General features: G+C 40.8%; 1 protein-coding gene across 1 annotated transcript in view; it reads right to left on the minus strand.

Moving 5' to 3' along the window:
- ANKH (ANKH inorganic pyrophosphate transport regulator) overlaps positions 1–22,946 on the minus strand; it is a 99,286-nt gene that overhangs the window by 36,393 nt on the left and 39,947 nt on the right. Inside the window, exons 2-6 of the mRNA XM_069958141.1 lie at positions 19,736–19,952; positions 18,544–18,662; positions 15,911–15,994; positions 2,203–2,373; positions 163–297 (exon numbers count right to left, since the gene is read on the minus strand). Coding sequence (XP_069814242.1) covers positions 163–297; positions 2,203–2,373; positions 15,911–15,994; positions 18,544–18,662; positions 19,736–19,952 — 726 coding nt within the window. The remainder of the gene's footprint in view (positions 1–162; positions 298–2,202; positions 2,374–15,910; positions 15,995–18,543; positions 18,663–19,735; positions 19,953–22,946) is intronic.

Genomic DNA, 22,946 nt, shown 5'->3' on the forward strand with positions numbered 1-22,946 from the left:
TCTGTGTTTCTCTGCAGTTATTTTTTATATTACCTCCATATTGTATTCTAATTTAAAATAATATCAATATTATAATGTAAATGACTACACTATAAATAAAAGGTATAATATCAATCATTATTATGTTAATGACTACAATATTAATAAAAGATGTACATTCACCTCCGTTGCTGCAGCACTTCCACCTAGATCCCGTGAAACAAAAAGGTTAACAATGGGCCTGCTGATCCGCTGAGTGGCTAATATTAGTGCTAACGGCCACCAAAAACTCAGCATCTTTCTTATTGTGGCATCTCCCTACAGAGTAAGAGACAAACACATCCCATTAGAACAATACACAGGCTGCTGAGGAGAACAACGGTACATCGATTCTTCTCACACCCTTCAGCTAAGTATAACACTGCATTTTCTAAAGTTAAAGCCTTTAATCCAGTTTATATTAAGATACCATGTAAGGCTATGTTCACACAACGTATCTTTTCATAAAAGTACGGCCGTTGTTGAAATCAGCAACAATGGCTGTACTTTTTGCGAAAAGATACGCTGCCTATTCTTCTATGGGATCCCGGCTGGAGCGTATACACATTGGGGGAGATTTATCAAAGGGTGTAAAATTTAGACTGGTGCAAACTGCCCACAGCAACCAATCACAGCTCAGCTTCCAGCTCTGGTGAAAGGAAAGAAGAGCTGTAATTGGTTGTTGTGGGTAGTTTGCACCAGTCTAAATTTTACACCCTTTGATAAATCTCCCTCATAGTAGACATGTCAGTTTTCGGCGGCCGCTATTCAGTGAATAGCGGCCGCAGAAACCCTGTCAGTGCACACTATGGAGCGAACGGATCCGGCCGCTCACTCCATAGCGTGCAGTGGAGTGTTCTGATGTGGGCACGTATGCGCCCGCATCAGAACTCTGCGGCCCGAAAGATCATCCGGCCAGTACTGCAGTACCAGCCAGGATGATCTTTTCAGAGACCGGCTGTTCCGTAACCCGGCCAGGTCATGGAACAGCCGGTCTCTTACGACGTGTGAACATGGGCAGGTGCTGGAGCAGATGTCTTCCGTCACTAAACAGATGTGAAACAAGCAGTGTAAGCAATTCTCTATATGAGGTGGCTACAAAATCTGGCCATGAAACAGGATAATGGAATCTTATGCAGTATGTGATAATTGTCGAAATGGCTTCAATTGAGATGATGTTTAGAGGAAGAAGCAACATATTCTTCTATCCAGCTGCCTTCCGTGAATGCCTATAGAGCAATGTTGCTTCCATAAGCGACCCTGGAATGTGCATCAGCATTAGCCACTTTTTGGCTGTGTAATATCCATTACAGGCAGTTACTATGCATATTCCCAGGCAGTAATCATGCACAGAAGAAGCCTGGCACTCGGCTTTGGATGAAATGCATCAGCATAGGTCTTCCTGTGTGACCTGGGCTGTACGTCCTGAATAAAGCCTATGTTTTACTTTGCACCTGGGAAGGGCTGGAGCTCTTCTTCTTACATATCCTAAAACAAAGTATTTATTTCAAGGATGTCACATCCCTGGTTGTGCCAACCCTAGGCATAAACTGGATTTTGTGTGGTGGTCAATTTAAATAAAGGTTCTTAAAATGTACAAAACAACAAACCGTAGCATTTATGTTTATACAGGAATAATGACAGATAATAATCCATTTGTATGGGACCACAGTTATTATCCACTCCAACTACTAGTAAGTGAATTATAAGCTGGCTGTCTCTGGCGACAACTATTCATTTACAAAGCATCTGTTGCTCTTGAGAGAATCTCAACCATTGGAGTGATGAAAATACTGCTTAATATCTCAAGAGCAAAATCAGCTTCCATTGAAGGGCAATGCAGAAAATAAAGGGCTAGCCTGGGCAGGTAAAGTGAGTTCTCTTCATCTATTTATCAGTGTGATCCTGTTGAAGGGTTGTGCTGGATGCTGTAGCTTCTTGAAGCTTAATCCCATTCAAGTAAATAGGACTGAGCTGCAGTACCAGGCACAGTCACTACATAATAAATGGAGCTGTGGCTGGCAAACAATAAAGAGGCCGCAGCACATGCCAAAGCACTACATCCCCTTTAATAAGCTGATCAGTGCAGGTACTGGGAGTAATACCCCCACCAATCTATTATATCTTAAAGACAGAATATCAGCATAGTTCTGGTATTCTAAGGGGTGTACATCAAACACTTACCCCCAGCTCTGGCCCACTGCTCTCTGGAATCTTATCATGTATATTTTTATAGTATCCCAAACACAATGTGGTACATCGCACAAGTGCGCCTATGTATAAGGAGAGGATGGGGATAAGAAGTGGCTCCCTGCATTCCAAGTGACTGTGTAGCAGGATGGCAACAAAGACAACCTATAAAAAGGGAAATAAAAAGCAGCATTTATTATTGATGTATATAAATGAAATGTGGTGCAGAGATTATGCACCTGCCATGATGACAAACATTAATATTACATGAGCACTTCATTATGTATAGCTACAATATAACGCTGTGGCATTTCACAGCTTTTCTAGAATGTTACTAAAACAATGATATTTTCATAGTAGAAACTATAGAGCTAGGCAATGCTTTGTCTCATGTAAATATGTATAGTCATTGAGAAAGACAGTTATGCAAATAAAGTAAAGCTGTTGGCCAAGGAGGCACATGGTACCTTCCATATATCCATTTATTTTTCCAGAACTTCCAGGAAAATACTTTAATTCTGCTGCAAGCCGGAATGCCTCCAATCCTCTCCCTTACCGTAACCTGCATGATTGACAGCTGCAGGCTGCGCTCCGAGCAGGGTCAGGGATGGGAAGAGGTATTGCAGATCTCAGGAGATCAGGAGTTTGGGAAAGCCTCTCCGACACTTCTCACTAGGGAATAAAAGCATTTTCCTACATTTTGGAAGAACAAACAGATATATGAAAGGTCTCCTTGACCTAACAGTAGTGATGAGCAACTTGCCGAACGTTCGGGCTCAGCCGAAACTAAACCCTCGGTATTTGACTCCCAGTGGCTGGAGAAGTTCAATGCTGCCCTAGGAAGTACTGGAAAATATAGGTACAGCCATAGGCGAGTGTTTGGGTGTGGCTGAACCTAAACATTTGACATGTTCACTCATTACTAGAGATAAGAAAAATTATAGAAGAAACAAAGCGAATGGCTTTGTTAGCTCAGCAGTCAGTTTATCAGCTATTATGTCCGTCAGTGCTGCTCCGCTATGGGTGCCTGGAAAAACAGTCCTAGGAGAAGTTTTGCAGGACTGGATACAGCTTTCCCAGACACCTGGGGTGGAGTGGACTTCAGAAGCAGCCGGCTGATAAGCAGATTGCCGAGCTACAAAGCGTTTCGCTTTGTTTCTACTGTAAATTTGCTCATCTCTACTCATTACTACCTGACAGCTATCTAGCAGTGTCTGCAGCTTGGAACGTAAATTGCATCTGACAGATTCACTTTAAAGAGTTTTGCACTTGAGACTAAAAGCTTCAAGCTATACCCCTCCCAGATGTTTCCTACCATAGGAATTTTATTCCTATGAAAAATACCCTTTCATGTTATGGTAAATATTGTGCATTTTCATTGCCCTACAAGTACTTTTTTTTAACAATAGTAAAATAAATGTTAGAAAATGTCATTTACCATTAGGAAATGTGAATAATTCTGAAGCATGGATAAATCCTTAGTATTTCCACTAATAGAACAGATTATCCTCGATCAACACAGAGTATTATTGGCAGATGGAAGTTAAAACACCAGAACCAATACACTAAAGACCTTCTAGTTAAAGGTCAAAGGTTAGAGGTCTAAATTATATTCACAAACTCCAATCCCTGGGGCATAAGGCAAAAATGCCGCCCTTAGGTACCTGACAAAAATTTTACTGCTGAAATATCAATAAATATAAAGTTTTAGTTGTGTACCTAAGGGAGGCATTTGGAGTTTGTGAACACCAGAAACACATTCTTATGCAGGACTGTTTACTTAGAGGCCATACTAAAAGATGCATAGACCACAATGTTCAAACGTATAGTTCTCATATTTTTCTGCAAATCCATAGATTTATCCCAGAGAGAAGGATTTTCTTGAACATTTTGATGTACACCATTGCGATGTACACAAACAGCATTTATTTTGTCAGTAAAAAGCTTAATAATGATAAGAAGTGGAGTGAATTATAGAACAGTAGTTGTATTTCGGCCCTCAGACTGGGGCTAAGAGGGAATTATAGCTATAGTGAGGCTTTACTTATCCCTAAGTGGAGAAATAGTCACAATGACCCATGTGACCCAGATTACCCAGATTACCATTCACAGTATAGCCCCATCTTAATAACATATTCATATAGTTATTCAGTTATCTAATAAGGGCACTAAGAGCTAACCCAAGGTAAAACCAGTATTTCTTTATTCAAAGTGTACAAAACAATGGTAATGACAGACTGTAGCTATTATTATATGACAACGCAGAGAACCTGATCACATTATAGTGAGTCATGTCTAATCATGACAGAAGATCCTGTAGACTGCCCTTTTCTCTATGAGTGCAAGGAAGATTTTCAGTGACTAAAAGTGAAATGCATTATTAGAAAAACCCTTACAGGCTTCACTGTGACAATGATTTCAGTAATAATGGTGGACAGCTTTAGGGAGTTTAAAGTGAACCTGTTGCTATCATTTAAAATGCCCCGAGGGCACACAAACTGGGAGTGATCTGTCATCATCACAGAAAGGAGGGTGGTAGAGGGTGGAGAGGTTACTAATCTTTCAAGCTCGCTATGCATGAGATTTCAGCCAGACTCCACACTAAGATAGTCTGGGAATGCATGTTGACCTAACTGGGAGAGAGCCAGACACAGAACATGGTAAAGTATCCATGGTAAAAGAAATTGACATGTCACGGAAGTATGTCTAAAGTTTTGTTTGGTCGGAGTACTCAGTGTTCTCCCTGACCTCCCTGATTGCTGAAAAGGCTATATCTAGAGATTGGTGGAGGTCCATGCATCCAACTGATCACAGCTTGTGACATGTCCCCATTCACACAAGATTGACATTAAATCCCACCAAAACAGCAGAATCAGCCAAATGTTATGTTATTTTTACAACCAGTTTAACATTAAGCATATACCATATATTATATTGCATTTATTGATAAAAACTGGAGTTTTTCCAAAGTATACACAGATTAAGTTAGTATACCTTTAACCACACCCTCTTTGAGTTCCCAATAGCTGCTCTCCCAGTGTCATAAATAGAATATAACTGGAAGTTAATACAGTAGTATCCTAAATGCCACTTATTGCTATGAATTCTGCCTTTATTGTGCATGAGTAGTGAAGTGAGGTGTATTCTTCTCCAATTAATAGGTACAATGTGCCTGCATCCAAAGCTGCTGGGTTGGTGCCCTCCGGTAAAATAATTAGTAAGAACGAGAGAATAAGTACTAAATACTGATGGTTTAGTGTCTCAAAATATAGTGACCAGTCCCATTTAATGATACTTTTTTTTGTACAGTAGGAAAAATTTATTTGTATGTAAAAAATATTTTCTTTTGTCCCTCTAGGTGACCAGAAACAGTGATCAAGAAACAACTAGTATAATGCTTTGGAATACATAGTATGACTATAAGGAAAACAGTTATCAACTGAAGAGGAAAGAGGCTCCTTTGTTAGGCTGTTCAGATTTACTGTAGACTGACCTCACTTTGTGAATCTAATATTATTCCCTACATTATATTTTATATTCCCAATTCTCTAGTTTCTAAATTTGCCTATCAGTTTATTCAGCAGATGTTATTTTCTGATAGTGAGGGGATGGGGAGGACAGTACCAGGAAAATTAAATTATGAATTCTTAGGTAATTCTCCTCTCTATGTGGCATTGAGGTATTTCATTTGGATAAACAGATGACCACCAGTCCATCCATCTATCCACTGAAGCCACAAAAACTAGCCTTCATGTCAAATTTAACGCCACTTACTCCAAGATATAACCCTCTGTCCTTCTTTCATAGACATTTTCCTCCAGTACCAATCCCTGGTATGTACTAACCATGAGTGTGTGTTTTTATAAATGTCACTTTTGTATAAAGATTAAATAATCACAGCAAGTGCCGTTTTACAGTTTATTGTCTAATTTTGTCTTTTTTGTCTAAATCGCCCAATAAGACAAAAATGGAAACACTTTATCTTCACAACAATTATATGTCATATTCCAAAATATACCTGCTTCCCATATAGTCTAATCTGCAATATAAATCCTGACAGTTCAAAGGGTTTTATTCTTCTATAAATGTTAACCATCCCTGGGTATCTGACTACTTATCAGCTGCTCTCCCCTATAACCCACAGCATTCCAGCTGAAAAAAGAGACATTTAGATGGCTCTGGAATAACCACTCACTTGCACTGTACTGTATGTGTGTTAATGCAGCTTCTCTTAGAATTCGTCAGGAGCCATGGCTGGTTCTTTCCAGCAGGGTTTAGTCTAGAAATGGAATGCTTTTAGATTTGTACCTAATTGTAATAATGTCACAGAAATCAATACATTTTGGTCCATACAGAGAAGATATATTGGAGAATATTTTATTGTCCTATCATTCAAAAGTATCCCCTATCCACCACAATAGGGATAACTGTCTGATTACAGGGGGTCCAACTGGTCTATCTCCAGTGGCCCCATAGAGAATGACAGAAGTGATTCAGTAACCCCATAGAGCAGGGGTAGGGACATCCAACCATGCATGATGGGAGTTATAGTTTTGAAACAGCTGTAGAGCAAAGGTTCCCTACCCCTGCCATAGAGAGACTAATGGTCTGTTTACACAAAGAGATTTATCTGACAGATTTTTGAAGCCAAAGCCAGGAATAGATTTTAACCCCTTAACAACCGCGGGCGACCCCGATCTGAACTGCCGCAGTCCCGGGTGCCGCATGTAGCCTGGGACCGCGGCTATTAGCGGGCACGGTCCGATCGCCGTGCCTGCTAATAAGGTAACCGGATGCACCTGTCAAAGATTTATCAGACAGCTGCATCCGCGTGCGTAATCACCGCGTGCGTAATCGCCCGAACTATTAATTAATCATATTCCTGATCTCGCACGGTAAACGGCGTAAGCGCAAAAAAATCCCAAAGTGCAAAATTGCGCATTTTCAGTCGCATCAAATCCAGACAAATTGTAATAAAAAGCGATCAAAAAGTCGCATATGCGCAATCAAGGTACCAATAGAAAGAACACATCATGGCGCAAAAAATGACACCTGACACAGCCCCATAGACCAAAGGATAAAAGCGCTATAAGCCTGGGAATGGAGTGATTTTAAGGAACATATATTTGTTAACAATGGTTTGATTTTTTACAGGCCATCAGATACAATAAAAGTTATACATGTTATATATCGTTGTAATCGTAACGACTTGATGAACATATATAACAAGTCAGTTTTACCCCAGGGCGAATGGCGTAAAAACAAATACCCCCCAAATAAACAAAATGCTTTTTTTTTTTCAATTTCACCACACATTTATTTTGTTTATGGTTTTGCAGTGTACTTTATGAAAAAATAAGGGCTCATGTGGGTTTCTAGGTGAAAAATTGTAAGTGCTATGGCCTTTTAAGCACAAGGAGGAAAAAACAAAAACGCAAAAAACTAAATTGGCCCGGTCCTTAAGGGGTTAAAGGGGAGAAATCTCAGTCTTTCCTTTATGACCTGTTCTCTGTTTATAGTCTGTTCCTGGCTTTGGGTTCAAAAATCTGTCAGATAAGTCTCTCTGTGTAAAGCACCCTTAGTTGGTTGATTACCATGACAATCTTGTGGAAATCTCCATTTACTGTATGTCAGTAAGACAAACTCAAAAGGACCTGCCATCTTCTATTGTCCAATGGGGACATGTGACTGTGTGGATGTTATCAGGCCTTGAATGAAGGACCTGCGGGTTTCTATTGGCTGCTACATTTCAGCTATTTGCATGTGTGCTGTGATTGGCTGATTAGGGCTATGCTGTGTAATATCAGAATTTCTGAACATTCCACCTTTCATTTCTATGGGAAATTTTTAGTCTTTAAATGTAAATTTCTTTATAAAGACAAATCATAATAAAAAGAAAAGGGATTACAATGAAGTGCTATCATAAGCCAATACGCTGGTCTTAAAGTGGTTGTCTGGAGGTTAGCCTGTGACAGAAGTGAAGGCTCTGCAGTCAGCAGGGGACACCAGTGACACCAGAGGAGGACACCGAGGGAACGCAGACAGGTAAGCATATCATGTTTATTTTTTTATATCCACCAGCAGCTGACCGCCAGAAAACCCCTTTAAGTGCTTTCTATTTAGTGTCCCTTTGCATAAGGCCTGTACTGTGCAGATAATATACTACAGAAAAATAAAGGTTTAAAACAGAAAGTTCAATTTCTGATGTGGCACCTGTAGCCTACAGAAATGTGAGAAATAGCCCCCAGAAATTGTTGCCAGTCATTGGATGCCTAAAATGGCATTCTATAAAATAACTGTTTGTAAGGATAAATATCAAGTAAAAATCTCCCATAACTTGACAGCTCTATATTTTTATGTGCCAGCTCGCCTAGGGATATTTTACATTTCCAATAACATTTCTGAGGCAGAAAATACTTGGCTAGGAGTAAACTTCCATATACTAACCTATCCTCCTTTCAGCACTCACTGTGTGGACCTATGGCCTCAACAACCCTTTTCACAGTTACAAATCTAGACATTACATGACAAAGTAAGTTAGGAGTCCTAGGACAGCATAGCAAACTCAACCATTGTAGGAATACTTCAGTAGATAACTAATACTATGACAATGACCGCTATAAGCGGCTGACCAGGACCCCTTCATCCACAGGCTCCCAATTACATATTTAAAACCGCCTTCACCAAAAAACCTCTCTAAGGGTGCCTTCATGCGTACCGGATTTGCAGTTTGCATCGAAATCCGCTGCAAATCCATGTAGCGTGAAGTTGAATGGGGTTACATACCCACAGCAGAGTTTTTATTCCGCTATGAGTATGTAACCCGGCCCCTTTAACCCCCTGCAGCCCACCACCTGCAGCATACATTACCTGCTCGATGCCGTGGCTGCATGTGAGGCTCCTGGCTCCCGTTTGTCCCCATTAGCCAATCAGTGCACGGGCAGCACTAATTGGCCGATGGGGACCGACGGGAGCCGGGAGCCTCACATGCAGCCGTGACACCGTGCAGAAAATGTATGCTCTGCGCACAGGCAGAAGGCTGCGGGGAGTAAAAGGGGACGGTCCCATACTCTTTACATACTAATAGTTTTCATTCCACTGCGGGTATGTAACCCCACTCTACATGGATTCGCAACGGATTTCGCTGCAAACTCACAGCGTGAAATCTGTTGCGAAACCAGTACGTGTGAAAGTACCCTAAGGGTGCGAACACACATGACCGATGCGCAGCAGATACGCAGCAGATTTGATGGTGCAGATTTGATGCTGTGTTCAGTTATTTACATCAAATCTGCCGTGTATCTGCTGCGTATCGCAGCAGAAAATTCACTGCGATACGGTGTGTGTGAAGCTACCCTAAGGGTGCGTTCACACGTACAGGATCTGCATCAGATTTGAAGTTGCAGATTTGCTTTGAATCTAATTTGGGCTATCAAATCTGCTGAGGATCTGCTGCAGATCCTGTACGTGTCAACTCACCCAAAGGGTATGTGCACACTGTCTGCGAGCGGTCGCGAGCTAAGAATTCTGCAACGGAGTTTCCGTCATAATTACTTAGTGTGCACATACCCTTACTCCACATTCTTCACCCTTTTTCAGCACATGTGGGTACACAGTGATTAGTATTTACCAAAAGAAGTCCAAGGAAAAGTTAAGGGACGGGTTCATAAAGAAAATGAATCAATCTAGTTTTTGCCAATACAGCATGTTACATTCTCATTCTCATGGTTTATAAATATACAGCTTGCCGAATACTTTTACCCTTGTCACACAAGTAAGCTAAAGAGTCAGGAACTGTTTTTGTAACAAATGTTCAGGATATCTGTTTGTTATTCCTTCCCTATTCAGGGACAGAACCTACAAGGCCATCCTGAGATAAGGTTGTTAAACAGAGACCAGAGACAGAAAAAATATCCTAGACAACATAATCCTTGTAAACGGCTGTGTATTTGTGTGAAGCTTATACTGATGGTCTGTTTGAGCCTTCCTAGGGGCTAACGGAGAAAATCATCTCATATACTGGGGAATCTCTTATCAGATCTCTGACATGTAAAATGTTTTGATTGGTTGGGGTCTCACTTCTGACACCCCCACAGATCAGGAGAATCTAGGCAAAAAACACAGACATTTAATCCAACAGACTGTAGGCCAAATGTGCTCACAGTGCCATTATATGCATCCAGCAGCAGGGAGGTCACACAATCCACAATGGGTCTGTCTTCATTTGTCTCTAAATGGTAATTTTCAGAAAGGAACTAATAGAGCATCAAGGTGTTGAGAGACCTAGCCTGATGAAGTAAACAAACACGAGCTGTCTATGTGCTGTCTACTACCAGTGCCATTTTTTGAGACATTAGAAACACAGAAGATTGTTGGTAGAAATAGACTAGCCTGCCCATATATTATCTGCTTTATTATTATCTTAGGACAGATACCTTGTTTCCCCGAAAATATGACTTCTTCATAAGGCATGGTGGAGGATTTGCAGCATAGTTTGAAATAATCCCCCCCAAATAAATAAGACCCCCCCCCCCCCGTAAATAAAGCACCCCAAAAAATAAGGCATTCCCCCCGAAAGCTACCCCTGCACCCAAAAAAATAAGGCATTCCCCCAGAAAGCTACCCCCGCAGCTACCTGCTGATGCTGCTTTCCTCTGCCACATCTCCCACTACCCTATGCCACCCTTCCGCTACCCTTTTCCACGCTCCATCTACCCTCCGCTCTCTCCGCAGGTATACAGCTTTCAAGGCACAGGTCCCAGAGCACATTGGAGGTCACGTTCCAGCAGCACGTCCCGCTGCTGATGCGCTGTTGGTCCCGGGGAGGTCCAGGTAGATGTCTTATTCCTCTCCCCTCGGCTGGGGGGGGGAAATAAGACATCCCCCAAAAATAAGACATAGTGCCTCTTTTTGAGATTAAAAAAAATATAAGTCACTGTCATATTTTCAGGGAACCACGGTATATGTTCATCGCAGGCAGGTTTAAATTTAGTTATTGTAGATCTATCTGCCACATCTGCTGGAAGTTTGTTCCAAGCATCTACTACATCTATTTTCTCATACTGCTCCTGATTTTTACCCCAACTAACCTCAGATTATGTCCCCTTGTTCTTGTGTTCAGTTTCATATTAAAACGCTTCCCTTCTAAACCTTATTTAGGCATTTAACATATTAAAAAAGGTTTGATCATGGCCTCCTTTCCCTTCTTTCTTCCAAACTGTAGAGATTAAGATCCTCTCCTGATTTTTATAGCCCATATTCAGACCTGTTCTATTTTATCAATAGCCTCCAGAACAGGACACAGTATCCCTGAGAGCACTGAACAGCAGGGTCACAACCTGTTCTTCCTACTGGTTATACCTCTAGCTATAAAGCCCAGCATACAATTTATTTTTCCTTCTGCCTCGCTGCACTAATAAATGAATTTAAAGCAGTTTAAGAATTTAACCCTGTTCAAACACCACATATTATCTAATCTTGTTTGTAATAGGTTTCTACTACATGTATTGGGACATTGTCTGCAGCACATCCTGACTCACACCCTGAAGCTGCAGAAAATCCTCACTTCCTGGTCCACTCTGTCTCCACTATTCTGTCCTCCCCTCCCTTCTGAAACCAGTCACATTAACTCTGTCTCTTCTGTTGCCAGGCAAGCTGTAACACCTGATCTGTAACCCCGCTCACCACTGACATCATGCCAATCAGTAATAATCTAGCCACGGTGCAGGAAAACACAACAGTAACGGCCTGCTGAGCAGTATAGGGGAAAGGAAACACATATGTTTTATCTCTATTAGATAGATAGATAGATAGATAGATAGATAGATAGCAGTAGAATGATCAACGTCCCTCCAGAATTATAAACAGCAAAAAAGTGTGTATTTATTCCATCACAGCAAAGGTGCAAATGCAACACAATACAAGTCAGGAAGTTTCTGCGGTACATATCCGCCATTTTCAAGTGGATAGATAGATGGAAATTTTGTTTAGGCTATGTTCACACTACGTATATTCCAGGCAGTATTTGGTCCTTATAGCAACCAAAACCAGGAGTGGATTGAAAACACAGAAAGGATCTGTTCACACAATGTTGAAACTGAGTGGATGGCCGCCATATAATGGTAAATAACTGCCATTATTTCAATACAACAGCCGTTGTTTTAAAATAACAGCACATATTTGCCATTAAATGACGGCCATCCACTCAATTACAACATTATGTGAATAGAGCCTTTCTGTGTTTTCAATCCACTCCTGGTTTTGGTTGCTATACAGCCTCAAATATACAGCATCAAATATACGTAGTGTGAACCCAGCCCCACAGTGTAAAGCAAAAGCAGATTGAGTCAGCGATGGGCAGATACTACAAGATGAGGTGGATACTCAGCAGTTGGCTCTGAGGTGCAATGCATGCTGAAAAATGTAGTTTCCTGGTCTGTGCCATCTTGGATAGCATTTAGAAAAACTCAGGAACAGCGGTAGCTAGACGGGAGAGGGCTTAAAATACTGAGGGGGAAAGTAAGACCAGCTACGTTTGGGAACATTTTTTATTTTTTAGCTCTTGGGTGGAATACCCCTTTAAGGCTGTCAGACATCATTACACCTAAATTCTCACACATTAAGCTTACATTGCTTTATAGTGTGGACACCATGTAATTACAGGTTTGGCACAAGTAAATAGGGACATGCTATCCATGTTATACAGCTTTACATTAGAACAGTTGTTCTGCCCATGTGAGGTGCACTCTGCAGCTCACTAGTCCAAGCTGGTTTCAGTATGAACCTATGGATGAGACTTATATTATTACTGCATCTGGCAAAATGGAAGGCATAAAGCCTGAAGTTCAAATGAAACTTTAGTGACTAGCTGGACATTGTGATTACATTGCTAACAATTCACAACGTGACACTGTTTCCAGTTTCAAATTAAAAAATATAAAGAGGAATGTTAGTGCAAATGCCAAACAACAATTAGATTGTAATTATGTAACATAATCTTATCAATAGACCAATAAAACATTCCTTCCTTTTATTGCTTTGAATGGTATCAATGAAAATCCCTCACAATGTGCTTACTGTTACTCAGGTGGCTCAGAGTCAAGAGACCTGACTTATTCACTACAGTCTATGAGTGTCACTTCCTCTGACAGGATCACACATTTGCACTTTGGCCAGAATGGTAGTCAAGTACAGACAAGAAATGTGTGAGAAAGGTTAGCACAAAAAATAGAAAAATTAGATGTCATATAGACAACAATCATTAACCAACCTGTCATATAAGAAAAGATGAATTCACAAAATAGTATCCAGTTATCTCTCTGTCTTTAACACAATTTAAAGTGATACTGTCACTCCCTTACTCTATGTGCAGTTCTCCGCACCATCCACAAGCTTAGATGTTGCACATTCTGCGGCTTGTAGCCTGGGACCGCGGCTGATAGCGGGCACGGTCCGATCGCCGTGCCCGCTAATTAAGTATTCAGATGCAGCTGTCAAAGTTAACAGCTGCATCTGAATACTAGCTGTCGGACATTGTCGCGGAGGGGCGATCTTTGGTTCTGGCACCGGCCGGGGTCTGCGCCGTAAAGCAATTGGGTGCTGATCTCATGGATCTATGCAGTATAACTATAGTGCATAGATCTCAATAATAGATCAGTGTGCATATATTAGAAGTGCCCCAGGGGGGCTTCTAGTGTAAGTGTAAAAAAAAAAAATTGTTATTATTAATAAAAAGTCCCCTCCGCTAATAAAAGATTGAATCACCCCCCTTTTCCCATGTTATAAATAAAAATAAAAAAATAAATAAACATTTAAAAAAACAAAAAAAATATTAATTTATCACATTCCTGATCTCGCACGGTAAATAGCGGTAAATCCCAAAGTGCAAAATTGCGCATTTTCACAGGCCATCACATAATATAAAAGTTATGCATGTTACATATCGTTGTAATCGTAACCACTTGAGGAACATATATAACAAGACAGTTTAAACCCAGGGTGAACGGCGTAAAAAAAGAAAAAATGAAAAAAATGTTTTTGTTTTTTCAATTTCACCACTGCATTTTTTTCTGGTTTTGCAATGTACTTTATGAAAAAAATCAGCCTGTCATTGCAAAGTACAATTAGTGGCGCAAAAAATAAGGGCTCATGTGGGTTTCTAGGTGAAAAAATGCAAGCACTATGGCCTTTTAAGCACAAGGAGGAAAAAACGATAACGCTTAAATTGAAATTGGCCCGGTCCTAAAAGGGTTAAATGACAGAAATCTTTTGAGGCCGGTGTCAAAAAAATGACAATTATTTTCGGACGTCTTTTGCAAACAACTTACAGTATGTAATTTTTTAGTTGGACACACACAGTTATTCTTTTTTCACCGTCCTTACTATCAAATTTAACTTACCTTTCAATTAAAGACACAGCCAAAGACCAATTAATCCACCTAAACTAGAACAATTTACAACAACAACAATCAATGTAACAACAATCATTATTGCTCAAAGAATTGACATGTCAATTCTATGAGGAAAAGCCATGGAGAGCAGAGGCACCCTATACATAACATTGAGACACTGAGGCAGGCGGAATTCCAAGGGAAGTCTGCAGCGGGGATTCCACACAGAATTTCCACCTCTTTTCCGGAGTGTGAACGCACCCTAAGCCGGATGAAATAATCCACTAATCAGATCCTGGTATGTATAAAGTAAATTTAAACCAAATAGCAGGGCTGGGTAGACTTACAAATGGCAGTTTTGGAAGACTAAACCCCAGCCGTGGAAACAAATTTCACAACACTAGGTGACAGGTTCCCGTCAAGGTAGCCATACACAAAAGATAATGGTTGGCAGAAAAAGCCATAATCAAAGCATAATCAACCTTGAGTTGACTTAAATAAATAAAAAAATAAAAAAATAAAAAAAATTAAATTAAATTAAATAAAAAAAAATTAAAATAAAAATTTAAACCTGAAAAAATAAAAGAAAAAAAGGAGGATTAACATTGATTGATTGTCCACAGTCGACTGAATAAACAGTGTTTGACATGATCAAATTCTGCCAGTCATTTGCCATTATGTGCAGGCTGTGATCTGCCAGTTTAGTATAACATGTTTCTGCCGTAATCATTTGTTGTAGCCAGCCTCAGGCCCCTTTCACATGGCAGTATTCTGGCCAGTATTTTATACCAGTATTTGTAAGCCAAAACCTGAAGGGGATTCAGAATAATGAAAAGGCTGATTTACAAATACTGACCAAAATAATGCAAAGTGAAAGTAGACTTACGCTTTGACATAATTAACAGCTTAACAGAACACACCCATCTCTGCTGTGACATCAGAGATTATATCAAAAGACAGACAGACATACAAAATAACACACACCTGTGCTATGACATCACTTATGAGCACAACACAACAACACACCCATTCAATGACAACACAGATGAGCACAACGAAAACACACCCATTCTATGACATCACAGATGAGCAAAACCACAAACACACCCATTCTATGACATCACAGATATGCAAAACACAAACACATCCATTCTATGACATCACAGATAAGAAAAACATAACATACACCCCTATGCTATTGCATCATAGAAGAGCATAACACAAACACATCCATTTTATGACATAACAGATGAGACCACTACAAACACACCCATTCAATGACATCACAGATGAGCACAATATAATATACATACCTGAGCTATAACATCAGAGATGGAGGCACATCCAACGAGAAAGCTGTATTTGTGCTTCAGTAAAATGCCAGCATGCGTCCAAGCCTTCAAGAAAAAAAATCTGTATAATTGTATGTAATGTTGTCTAAAACATCTTCTGAAATTGTCTACCCTTTTTCTTCTATATCATGCATATATACTAAAATAAGGTAAATGTAGACGGCACCGTGCAGCAATAAGCTCTAGTGGGTGCACAGCCTTCCGGAGTCAGACCCAGGCTCCACAAAGATCCAAAATATAAAGCGATAAGGCGGCACTCCAGGAAAAGTGAATATTAAAGTGAATTTACTCACCCATAATGTGCGGTACAACGTTTCAGTTTCTCGATGAAACCTTTTTCAAGCAACACATACACATGTGAAGGAAGGGGCTAGTATTTAAAGTCCATAAGCTCAGCCCATATTTCATGACGTCACTGAATATGGGCTGAGCTTATGGACTTTAAATACCAGCCCCTTCCTTCACATGTGTATGTGTTGCTTGAAAAAGGTTTCATCGAGAAACTGAAACGTTGTACCGCACATTATGGGTGAATAAATTCACTTTATTATTCACTATTCCTGGAGTGCCGCCTTATCGCTTTATATTATGCATATATACTATGTGTAATGTAAAAAATCTGAAAACCTTTAAATACTGGGCTACACCCAGTGGTGTAACTACCATGAAGGCAGACCATGCCACTGCAAAAAAGTCCCTGGCCCTTTAACTGTGGTTGTTTGTGATAAAAGGGGAGCTGGGAGAACGAAGGAATGCTGGGGGACTGTGCAAGGCCAGGTGAGTATGTGTGTGGCAGACAGGGTGAGGGGAGGGGGACCCATACAGGATTCATGGGGCCCCATGATTCCTAGCTACGCCCCTGGACACAGCTCTAAACCTTGTAAACAGACTTGATGCAAATTGAAGTGTACCAGTGTATTTTTAAGAAATGAGTGTCCTCCTCCATCTGCATAGCTCCCATTTTCAGTGAGAGACCCAGCAATATAGACTTAGGCATCTAAGTGACGGATTGGGGAGAGCAACGATTGGAATTCTATTGCGGCACTGACTTCAATATAGATATGCGTTACCATCATGCATAGTGCTATACGATAATAATAGGAGCACTGCCGTGTCATCTGGCCCACCCCCTCCATTGATTATCACTAGAAGGAGAGGGCCAATGACGCGGCAGTGCTCCTAACGGTGCTCTGGAGTGTTTACCCCAACGAACAGTGCAGGACTGGCGCAGAGGAGGAAGGTAACACACGTATTTACATGCTCAGCGTCCTGGCGCTATAGGGGGCTATCAGCAGGTTAGATTTGTCTAACTTGCTGATAGTCCCCCTTTAATGCAGCAATGCAACCTGCACATATATATGCTGTATCTCAGGAATGTCTGGCTAAAGAAATGCACATATGAGCCAAGACCGAAAAAATCAATAAGAGCACATATGGTGGCTAGTATCTACTGTATCTGAGGCCATACACAACTCTATAAAAAGGACAAAATAAATCCCACCTCTAGCGCCATTTAATCATTGCTAGACTCCATAATAATAGGTGGTTTCTGATGACATGACTTTAATTTCTATGAATTTCTCCTAAAAATCCCATACATCAAACTAAGTGACCAGAATACACTCTCCAATAAAATGAACAATAAAATATGTATAGCATGCCCAGGGGCGACCAACCCAATATTGCTCTAATATCTCACAGTGACAATGATCAACTTCTTTATCATATACACTTAAAATGTTCCACACTGTGTACTGAAGCTTTGAACAAGACAATAAGAGAATATACAAATAAAGTGCTTTATATCATACACCACTGCTTACTAGGCTTGCTTGAACATCGGAAAAAGCTAAGTTTGATCGAACTTGAACCAAGCCGGAACTTCAGCATTTAATTGCTGATGTCTTCACGGTCCGTGCAGAAGGAGGAGACATTCCTGGGACCACCTGAAATTAAAGGAGTAGTCCAGCGAAAAATGTTATTAAAGTATTGTATTGCCCTCCAAAAGTTACACAAATCCCCAATATACACTTATCACGGGAAATGCTTATAAAGGGCTTTTTTCCCTGCACTTACTACTGCATCAAGGCTTCACTTCCTAGATAACATGGTGATGTCACTTCATGGATAAAATGGTGATGTCACGACCCGACTCTCAGAGGATGATGGCAGAGGGGTGCTCAGTGTCCCTCCAGTGCCCTGTGTCCCTCAGTGTCCCCCTGTCATCATCCTCTCCAGCAGCCACAGCCCGCACAGCTCTGGGAGTTGGGTTGTGACATCACCATGTTATCCAGGATGTGAAGCCTTGATGCAGTAGTAAGTGCAGGGAAAAAAGCACTTTATAAACATTTCCCGTAAAAAGTGTATATTGGTCATTTGTATAACTTTTGGGGGGGCAATACAAAACTTTAATAAAAAAAATATCCGGACTTCTCCTTTAAGGCATACAGTGTATTACCTAGGCTGAATCCCAAGAATTCCAGGTGTTCCCTGGGATGTCTCCTCCTTCCGCACATACCATGGAGACATCAGCAATCAAATGCGGAAGGTCCAGCTAGGTTCGAGTTCGATGTTCGAGCAGGCCTACTGCTTACCATGGCATCCATGAAAGGGAATGCTGCTAGATAAAGGAAGGCCTTCCGCGTTTTACTCCCCACAGACTCATCCACATGGTGAAGCTTGTTAATGATATAATATCCCAGGTCACTATATGCTGTGAATGAATAGAAAAGACATCCAGTTTCCATGTACAAAAAGAAACAGACTGTTATAAACCAGGCAGCAGGAATTAGGGAATCACATCTTCTAGAAATGTTCAGTGTCTTAAGAAGAATACCCTGGGGCTCCTAAAAATGTGAATTTAGTATGTATATTTATTAAGGACTTATTGAATCAGAGGGAAAATATGGAAATATTTAATATTCCCAAAGCTTATAAACAGTAACTATGGGAGGGTTGTTCCACCATCTGGTAAACCATGGGCATGTGTACCGCAGGGGGTAGATCAGGTCTCTAAGAGGCCCTTGTTCTTACCATTTGCTTTTAATAATACAGTATAGGATCATATCCTGGGGTACATTGGTGTCACAAGACAATGCTGGGCTTAGAAACAATAATCTACACAGTAAAATGGTTCTGGGGCAACATAGAGCCATCAAATCCACTTTATACATCATTCTTCATTTTCCTATATGTTAAAGTTATGCCAGAAATCATCTCTTCCTAAAATCATGTCAGGTAATACCTGACTTGACATATCATTATAGGGGAGGATGGTGTAAGCATGACCTGTTCTACCGATGTGATGTTGTGGGATAGCCACTTTAAAGGGAACCTGTCACAGTAAAAATAAAATCCAGGCTACCATGTTATAGACCTAGAGGGGCTGAGCTGATTGATATATAGTTTTGTGGGAATAGTTTTAGGATAACTTTATTCATGGAAATCTCTGCTTATTCTGGGCTGAGTAGTCAAGTGGGAGGTCCTTCTCAGTGATTGGTTTTTACTTGGTTAGGACCGCCCACATGATTACATAGCCAAGCATGAACAGCGATTTACTGGAATAAATGACACATTATTTCTCGAACTTTTCCCATAGAACTATATATTAATCTGCTCACCTTATAACATGATGGCTACAGATTGCACTGCATTTTCAATGTGTCTGTTCTCCTTTAAAACTTTAAGACAGGAATCACATGATATTAGCTGTTTTTTTAGGTACAAACTACAACTTTATGTAGATTTTCTGTAAATAAAGCCAAGAAAAAAATGTTAAGGACATACCTATGAGTGTGTGAAATATGGCAGCCACGATGCCAGCTACAACCATACATAGTACAGCCTTTGTTCGGTCCCTCTTACTGTTGACAAACACAAGCCCCACATTCTTGAAGTCACTCATAGGACCAGTAAAGAACTTCATTAGGGAATATGCCAGCCCATAGCTGGCAAGCATCTCAATGGCATCTTCTTTAACGGCAGCGATACCCCGATTTAAAGCCTGCCAAAAAGCAAAGCAAACATTAGAAACAAGCTACTTATAGTACCACGTGATGATGTATATACAGCGCATAAGTCCTGGAAAGCTGAACTTTCTCATTCTCATTTCCTACTTATGAAAAGACATTAAAGTGTACCTGAGATGAAAACTTTCACATCAACAGTAGATATAAAGCAAGTCTGCAATTCCCATTCATTACTTTTTTTTATGGAAAACAGGGCACTTCCTATGTTCTGACTCTTGTCCTATAAATGTGCCCCCGTTTACATGTTTCTGCCTTCCAATGCTTTTAAAATCCAGATACTAACTTGGGCACCTCTGCAGCTTTGTTCTGAGTGCTGACTGCTAATACTACTGCATTGGTTAAGCTGCATTCATTTTTTATACATAACCAAGCAGCAACAAGTCTTCCACCAAAATGCATAGCTATCAATTATCTAGTAATGAACTATGTGACCCTACATTATATATTTACGCTTTGTAAATGGTTATTCAGTAAAGTTCTGCTGCCAGCTACACTCATGGTATACAAATCCCTAATACAGGAGGGAATAAGAGGCAGCCACAAATTATACCAAGTAATGATTGAAAGTAAAGTCTAGACCAAATGACTACACAAAAGAAAAAAATACTGAGTTACTTCTTCAATATGGTTAACACCTACTAAATTCTAGAATACTGTACATGACATGCACTGCATACTAATTTTTTTATTCATTATTTAATATGTTTATTGAGTATGACAAATAATAATAATGGGGGTCGGGCGGACGATGGAACCTGCGGCATGTTATCCATGAGAATTCCTTAGTGTGCACATACCCTTAACCTCCAAGGAGGCGCAGAACACCAAAATGATGATTGTTGGGCTCCTCTTCAGCAAGGATTCACTTACTCTGCCTGGCTCCTGTCAGTGTATTTATGTGCACAGCAGCCTCTAGTGATGATCATGTGACCATCACTAGAGGCTGCTGTACACAAGTATACACAGATAGGACCCAGGAGGAGTAAGTAAATCCTTTCCAAAGAGGAGCCCAACACCCATCATCATGGTGTTCTGCTCCTGCTAGGGGGGTAAGAGGTCATTCTATCCACAACATCACAGCTTAACCCCTGCCTGGCTGACAAACAGAGGCGGCTCAGCAGCAGCAGTACAGACGGGCTCCGGAGCACAAGTTTTCTGCTTCTGGCCAGGAAACCCGGTTTAGAGGAGAGGGGAATTACTTCATAATGAAGGGATTCCCTGCTCTAAACAGCGTACCCAAACAACTCTGATAACTGTCAGCTGAACAATAGTTGAGCCAACATGTATCTTCCCCAGCTTTGTTCGGATACAGTACCAAACAAAACTATGGGGGAATTGTAGTTTGAGAACTTAGTTGTTCAAGCACAGAGGTGTTCGAGAATGGAGGTACCACTGTATAAGAAACCGAGGATACCTTCCTCATTTATTGTGCTATAAGTGATACCAAATTTGCTGATATAAGTGTTTGCTGCTACTACTACAGGATTAAAAAAAAAAACGCAGTGTTAAAAATTAGAACATTTAGGCCCAAATTAATCAAAGTGATAAAACAGGTGTAAACTGGCCAGAGAAAAAAGTCACAGCTCAGCTTTTAGCTCTGGTAATAGGAAAGCTAAGCTGTAATTGGTTGCTGTGTGCAGTTTACACCAGTTTCGATTTTGCAGAGTTTGATAAATCTGGATGTTACTGTTTTCAGTGAATAACAATCTACATGCAGTCTAGGAAGGTGAGTGACAGTTGTGTTGAGCTTTATTCTCTGGTACGGCCACAGCATACACAAAGAACTGACATGTAGGGTGACGACAGTGACTGTACTTGGATGATTGCCTATACTCATGAACTGGGTCACAATGATCCCTGCTGTCCTGTAATGAAGGATTGTCTGGGCAATGACATTTCTTAAACAACCAACACTTAAGTAGCTTTAAGCACAAGCTCAACACTAGTTTATATGGTACAAATTCTATAATGCAGACACCGACCTTAAATGAAAGCCACTAGCAAACTTTCAGCACTTTTATTGCAGGGTCCAATAAAAGTAACACATCCAGTCCACAAAACCCTTTTAAATAGGCACATATAATGCACACTTCCCAGCCCATCTCTCAATGCATTTCATTACTGCAACTGTGTCATCTCACCACTCAGCCCACCAGAGTATTATAAGTTTGTCTGTACAGTGTTACTGACCAAGCTGTGAACTACATCCCTCCTATCAGTTCAAACCCCTCGACCCCCCACCCAGCTCCACCTTTTCTTTTCATTTCTATGCCCCTTCCATGCTGCTGATCTTTTATACACCCTAAGGTCATATTCACACAACGTATATTTTTGTAAAAGCAGAGCCGTTGTTGCAGATTGCAACAACAGCCGTGATTAATACAAAAATATACATTACGTTGCTGTGTATGGAATCCCAGCTCGAGTGTATACACATGGTATACACTCCGGACAGGATCCCTAGCGGCGCAGCGAGAAAATGACATGTCAGTTTTCTACGGCTATTCACTGAATAGCAGCCGCAGAAAACCCTGTCAGTGCACACAGTGGAGCGAGCGGCTCAGGCCGCATGCTCCATAATGTGCAGTGGGTAGTTCTGATGCGGGCGCGCACTGATGCGCCCGCATCAGAACTCAGCGGCGCAAAAGATCATCCGGCCGGTGATGATCTTTTCTGAGGCCGGCCATTCCGTGACCCGCCCGGGTCACAGAACGACTGGTCTCATACAGTGTCTGAACATAGCCTAAGACACATGGGGTAGTATGCAAGTCTATAGAGTGTTCAAGTCCATACAGTCCTGTGCGATGCAGCCTGACACTGCTCTCCTGTGCGTAAAAGCGGAAAGGGAGAAAAGGAGACAGGTTGAAGCTGGATTTCTAATACATCTACAATGCCATCTATGTGTGCTTCTGGAAACAAAAGATCTATGTCACTAATCTATTACTGCACTCAGATATAACTCATAGGAG

This window comes from Dendropsophus ebraccatus, chromosome 2 (genome assembly GCF_027789765.1).
Source record: "Dendropsophus ebraccatus isolate aDenEbr1 chromosome 2, aDenEbr1.pat, whole genome shotgun sequence".
Lineage (NCBI taxonomy): Eukaryota > Metazoa > Chordata > Amphibia > Anura > Hylidae > Dendropsophus > Dendropsophus ebraccatus.